General features: G+C 32.6%; 1 protein-coding gene across 1 annotated transcript in view; it reads right to left on the bottom strand.

The window, feature by feature from the left end:
• LOC106463205 (NECAP-like protein CG9132) overlaps window positions 1-3,805 on the bottom strand; it is a 59,076-nt gene extending 55,271 nt beyond the window's left edge. Inside the window, exon 1 of the mRNA XM_013923201.2 lies at window positions 3,667-3,805. Coding sequence (XP_013778655.1) covers window positions 3,667-3,752 — 86 coding nt within the window. The 5' untranslated portion in view covers window positions 3,753-3,805. The remainder of the gene's footprint in view (window positions 1-3,666) is intronic.
• Window positions 3,806-7,194: the final 3,389 nt, after the last annotated feature.

The raw sequence follows: 7,194 nt of genomic DNA, 5'->3' as shown, positions 1-7,194 counted from the left end.
AATAGAATTAATTTCTGATTCACTGAGTTGTAATCCTTCCTCATTTCCTGTGTCAACAGTAAAATGGTTCCTGATCCACATTTTACTGCTGTCAATTGGAGGAAAATATTCCTTCAAGCATGATTTTAGCCCAAAAGATGCTCTTTGATTGATAAGGAAATCATATCTGGAATATTACGTTCTTGAACTTGGTTTTGTAATTCTATTAAAGTAGAGAAAGACTTATAATTTCTCTTCTCAGCTTGATGTACCCACAAGTTAATTTTTTTTATAGCTGCTTCTATCTTTTCCTGGACTTTAAAAATATTTATGTTAGCACCTTGTAAATTTAGATTTAATGCCTTCATGAAGCCAAAAATGTCACATAAATAGGCCACCTTAATTAACCAATGCAAATTATGAACCTGTCTCTAAGTTCAAATGTTGCATCCTTTGCTGATGGGAGATGTTGCTCCAAAAACAAGATAACTTCATTCTTCATTTCGTTGAGTATTTTTTAAGACATTTCCTTTTGATAACCATCAAACTTCACAGTATAATAGGAAATGCTCATATTCACTTCCTAATTCTTTGCACAAAGTATAAAGATTCTGGAATTCAATGAATGAGATTTTATATAATCTATGAATTTTACACATTCTTGCAGAGTTTATAAAACAATAAATCTTCACAAATTTTGTCCTTATAATCATATCTCACAAAGCACATTAAACTGGCATTACCTACTATGTCTGTGCTTTCATCCACTTGAAATGAAAAACTGACTACAGTGAATTTGACGTACAAGAGTTTCTTCAATATTTTTTCCATATTCACAATTCTATGCTTCACTGTATTATTATATAAGGACAGTAAATTTAACTGATTTTCTTGTTTTTTATAAACACTAGATGTAATTATTTTTACTGCAGGAAGTATTAACGTTTCACCAATAGTATGCGGATAATCTGTCTCAGCTATTAGTTTTGAAATTTCATATGAGGCCATAACCAAGTCTTTATTGGAAGATCTTGTGGAAAAAGTGTGTGAAATTATTTGTTTGAAAAAACTATTTCATTTTTCTTATTTATGAACAAATCTATTGGCTTACTCAAGTATTCTGGATGTCTGGTATCCAAGTGGCATTTCAGTTTTGATGGTTTTATGCTCTCATTTGATAATGTTGAACATCAAAGAACACACAGTGGCAAATCATTATTGCTACCACCACTTATAAAACCATACTTCAAATATTCATCACAATACTGTTGAGTCCAAGAAGTCTTTGTTTTCTTTTCCTTTGATAATAAGCTGTACATCACTTTTATAATTAGGTCTATTATTTTCACTAACTTCAGTTTCACTGGAACTAGGCATATCACTTTAGGTTTTCTTATGTGATGCATATTTCTTCAGCCACCTGTCCATATTGGAGAGGGGTTCTCTTAATAATGAACAACTTAAAAAATATTTACTTAGTACAAACTAAGTCACAAACAATTCTCTCTCTTCTCAGAACAAATTGACGCTTCTATCACTGGCCACCAGCAACTTGTCTGTTGCCACCTGGCAATACCAGACATAAGACTCAGGTCTCATATGCCTGTCAATTTCCATTAACAGAGTAAGCAAATTGAACACATTTGGAACAAAATTCCTAAAACTTTGGTGTCGAAGAACCAATTAACTTGAATGAACAAATGGTCCTTTTATGTGAGACAAAATCCCTTCTTTGATCTTACCTGCAGATATGTGATTTAAATTTACAGCATTTCATAAAAATCTCAAGGTTATCTACACTGTAAAACTTAATCTGAGGCTCTCTAAATTGCACTAAGTGAGAACACCTTAATTCCTGAGGGACTTAGGGTATAAAGGCAGCCGTCAACTTGCAAATTCTATAGATCCATAGCCTTAATTACAAACTTTCACTTTTCTTTCCTGTTATATTAGCTTAAATGAGATACTGAGAAATCCAAGTTATATGAAATAAAAATCTAAATTATAATGTATTTGAAAATATTAATCTTATTAGTATATATTTATATAAACTGTTTTTTTACATTTTTCTTTAATACACAACAATGGCTTGGAGAAAGTTTAAAATGGCGATTGGTAGTGAAAGGGTTAAAATTAATTTAATTATTTTTTAGTTTTCTGCAGACCGGCATTTTTTTTTTCATGGACCAATACTGGGTCTCAGACCACAATTTGGGAAACACTGGTGTAGAAAGCATATAAAGAACCTCAAATATTTTTTTTTTAAAGCACTTATAGATAAATTAGAAAGAATTAAAAGTTTTGTAAGAAAACTCAATGAGATTAAGTGACTTAAGAAAAATTTACTTCTTACTGAATAATTCTCTGAGAGTTAACTTACTAATGTACTGGAAACTTTCAACTAAGGTTGAGTCTAATGAGGTAGTAATAGCATTTTGATTGCTATATATTAACCCATCAAAATATTTTCTCTTGTATTTATTCATCCTTTACATATCTTTTATCACTTATTTAATGTTTTTTTTATTTTATATATATTTTGATGGTGCATATACTATGGCATCAATTTTTGTATCATCAGTAAATTTAGATTTTTTATGTTTCACTGACCTTTGATTTTTCCTTTAAAATACTACAAGTTACTTTCATAAAATAATTTAATATGACACTTGTATAAATGTACTTTATACTATAGTGGCACCATAAGAAGTGTCAATTTTGACATGTTTCCTCCAATAAAACATGTGCCAATTAATAAAATAAGAGTAATAAAATTCTCCAAGTACACATGTCCAATATGCACAATCAAATGATATATACAATTTCAAAAATTTTAAAAGATTAAAAACACTACAAAATACAGAGAAAATAAAGTTGATAAATACATACAAGTTACAACACTTTACAGGTACAATGGGAAAATTTACATCAATAAAAATACTATCAGTATCGCTGCCTAATGAAACCCAAAATCAGCTTAAACTTGAAAGACTTTTCATTTTTAGGAAATTCATAAGTCGATTCCCAACAATTATAAAGTGAAAAAGAAATTTTTGATAAATTACTTAAAAGATTCAATCTCTTTTTATCAATTTATGTAACACTATCATACTTGAACTTTTGTTAATATTTCATTTTCATTATTTTTTTTTTATCCTTGGACGCTGTTTAAAATTTATTAGACGACCCCTGTAGTTCAGCCTCAAATTTGAAAAGACTTAAACTAAAGCCATCTGTAATACTCATGGATGAAACTAATTAATTATGCCATTAGTTACCGGTACTGAGTACCGGAACAATTTTAAGGCGGTACTAATAGTAGTAATAGTACCGGGACATATTTGAGCGGCTTTGTCGTTTGTTTTTTTTATGCTTATACGTAGATTTTCTTTTTCAAAAACAGATCCACTTCACTTAGCCAAGTACTTCTACTTTTTTCTGTTGAGAATTTCACCCCTTTTAATACTAATACTACTACTACTACCAGTACTCAGTAGTAGTACTATCACTATTAGTATTTATAGTGTTAATATATATTACTCATTATTAGTACTAATGCTACTAGTAGTAGTACTACTACTAAGTATAGGTAGTTAATACAAGTTCATTCATACTCCTTTAAACTAATAATAAAATATCGTTAGTTAATTATATGCCTTATTAGTAGAGATATATCAAAATAAATACCTGAAACCTCGATTCGAAGTTCGTGGGGGTATTTTGTAAATAAATACTTCTTGTTTTATCAGTAGTACACGTTCATACTGATCCATTTTTGTCAGCTGGGACTAGAAAACTCCCTCTCACACTTTTTGCTTATTATATATGATAGAGGGAGATGGCCAACTGATAAGAAAAAGAAAGAAAAACTATTTTGTTTTGCTATATTTTTCATGTATATAAACACCTTTAAACTCTTTCATTGTGAAAGATATTTTAGAGATATTCAACTTTACAGCTTAATTTAGCAACATTCTCGGTGCATTGTTGCCTGATTAAAGCTCCGGTAAGGGAGCTGAAAACTCGCAATTAAACGAAAAGTGTTTTAACGTAGAGAACGGTCCGTGTATAATTCTACATGAAAATTTATCTACATTATGTGTCTTACAAACAACTTTTCCACCATTAAATAGGCAAATTGTAACATGGAGCCGTTTAAAAACAAATTAGGTATCATAATCCATATCATGACCAGTTGAGAAATGTAGTATCAGCCTTCATCAGCTCAACTAGGCCAATGATAAATAGTGTGTTCTGATGAAAACTGTTTTTATTTCATTCGGAAAAGGGGAAAGGAGGTTTAAAGTACTCGGCCTTATTCAACTTATCACTCGGGGCTTTCTCCACCTTCCAGTAGATAAGTTCACATTATATAACAAAACTCCTACTATAACTAACTGTATGTTTTGATGAAACTTCGATCAAAGCTACGCAAGGGATATTTGCGCTGGCCGTTCTAATTTTCAAGTGATAGACTAAATGGAAGGCAACTAGTCATCATCACCCACCGCCAACTTTTGCGCTACTTTTGTAAGACCGAATAGTGGGATCTAACCGTCAATGTCCACAGTCCGGCTCTCTGAACAACTGAGAAATGTAGTTTCAAACAACTTCCACTTGTGATATTTACAGATAGGCAAACCAGTAAATAACAGCACATTCGATCAAGAAATAAGTTCTGTAGTTAATAGCTTGACTGAGTTTTATGTTGCATAAAAAGGAAACAGATTAAACACATTTGAAAGGCAATGAAAATAATATTTATTTAGACACAACAACAAAAAACAATGTGCATACCTGCTTAGACGATTGCTTCTACTGGATCAATGAATAGCTCGTCAGCTTTCAGTATCTAAAAATGAATATCTGCCGAACAAATCACGTTGAAAACAAAGTAGAATTGGCTAAAAAAGCGTGCCTGAATTCAACAAGTAAACTTGCTTCTTCTTTTTTGTCTAGTTGACAGTGTGACTTAGTGATCTTTGTTCTATAATATCACTGATCAGCTGTTGCATTTAGTCAACATCATATTCGGCCAGCGAAGAATATCTCAGTGCCAATCATTTTAACTTGGATGATATATTTGATTGTAACATCCTCTTAGGCAGAATATACATTACCTACTATACAGAACAAAGACGCAAAGTAACTAGAACAAGTTCATTTTAACAACTTTCTGGACTTGCTGATGGTGCATTGCTGGTGGCTTCATTACTGTTGTGTGACAACTCATCAGTAACAATGGAAGATCTTGATTCTGTGTTTTCTGATGTTCATTCACATACATGAATAATTCCAGTTTTATCCCTTCTCGATTATGTCAGAAGATGGATGAAGGGCTGTTATCTCGGACTTTTTAATCCCAAAAATCAGACATATTTCCTCAAATAAGTCTGAATCAAAGTTCCATAACTGATCTGAGTGAAGTTCCATTGGTATGGAAAATCTTTAAAGAAATTTGTTGACGAGTTTCTTCACAAGAGCTTCTCCAAACCATTTGGTGGAATAATCCACCACAATCATGATGTATTTATTCACAGTGTTATACAGTGGCAGGGGTTAACCACACCAACCCTCTCCAGTAGTCCTTCAACACGATACTGCTGTAGCTACCCATGCTGTTTTTATTGAATGTTTTTCTCACAGCAGAGCTCACGTTTTACAACAATTATCTGCAGACCTCGGCACCTAACTCAGTAGAAGCATTTTTAGACACTGCACTGTCTTCTTAAGACCCAACTGTCCAGCCAATGGGAAGTTTTGGAGGTAATGAACTGCTTCACAATGTAGAGACTGAGGAAATGCCAACTATAGCTACTGCTTCTGTCCACTGGTATTTTTCCTTTTCCAACATAATAAGCCCTCTTGCAAGCATAAGGAATCATATTATGCCCAATATTCCTTTGTTTTCGGAGTATATGGAGGTCTGAGAGTCTGTTTGCCAAGATGGTCTTTCTGTACTATTTTTGAGCAACTGCACAATTGGTTTCAAACTCATATCTTTTGTCTGAACAGCTTTCAGTTGAGTGTTGGACCACATCAGTTCTCAACCATCACTGTGCTTTAGGTTGGTAGTCTTTACTATCCCATGCTTCCTCTTTCTTGCAGTTTACACTCATCTTAAAACATTGTCTTTGGGGTAACGTTTTAGCAATTTCATATTTCCATCTAGAATGATGCACAATGTTAAAGCTGCACTCCTTTAGATTATGGAGCTAATTTGTTATTTGACCTGCCGAATTATGAAAATTTACCAGTCACTTTAATGTTTAATAGCCTGTCTGGAATATATTTTTTTGTTTGAAATTATATATATAATGATGGAAGTGACTCTGAGCTCGAACAACACTTCTGTCGTTAGTTAATTTCCCGTATAATTTCTTTCCTATGAAACTTTAGCGACACAAGTCCTTTCTTAAATAAAACTAGTTTATTCTTTCTCAATTCAACTTTGCAATACACTTAATTTCCACAGTCACTTTAACTTAAACACACGCTATAATTCACAACGAACGATTCACACACGTTACTTACTACCGCGCTTGACTCAATTGTCCATATCTATCTCTGCCTGTCTACAATTCAATTCCGATTAATTGTCTGGCACACTTATATACAAGAATAGAGGGCGCCTAGCAAATACTGGATTATTTGTGATGTTCCCCGATCTTTCTAGAACTCACTACGTGTTACCAGAGTCACGTGACTTCCGCTGTCGTAACAATTCTATTGTAACACTGCATGGAGAGCTAGACTTAAATTAACATAAACATGTATGTTTTATTATAGTAAGGTATTGTACTATCTACATACAGAGCAGTTATTAATTGTTAAATAATGTTACTTTACTTAAACAACTCTTTACAACAATAGTATATTAGTTATTTCAATCATTGGCTGTCATTTACGTACATGTATGCACTACTGAAATAATATGTTAGCATGCCTCATTATTCTGAGTGTTTTTCCATGTAAAACTTGCATACAGTTTCAATGTTGATAGCAGTGTCCTAATGAATATGCATTAAAGCTATAGCACTCAGTCTTTCTTCGGGTTGTGTACACCTTAAGTAATTATTCAACCTGCAGAGAGTATATGCTGAACGTTCACATGAACATAAACTTAGTGACAGTGTGGCAAATATTTTCAGTAACATAATGATATTTGGTACATTGAAACACACTTTTAATCAGTTAGCTAGTATCTGGGGTCTA

The sequence above is a fragment of the Limulus polyphemus genome, unplaced genomic scaffold (assembly GCF_000517525.1).
Source record: "Limulus polyphemus unplaced genomic scaffold, Limulus_polyphemus-2.1.2 Scaffold1347, whole genome shotgun sequence".
Lineage (NCBI taxonomy): Eukaryota > Metazoa > Arthropoda > Merostomata > Xiphosura > Limulidae > Limulus > Limulus polyphemus.
This window is presented reverse-complemented; position numbering and strand designations above follow the sequence as displayed.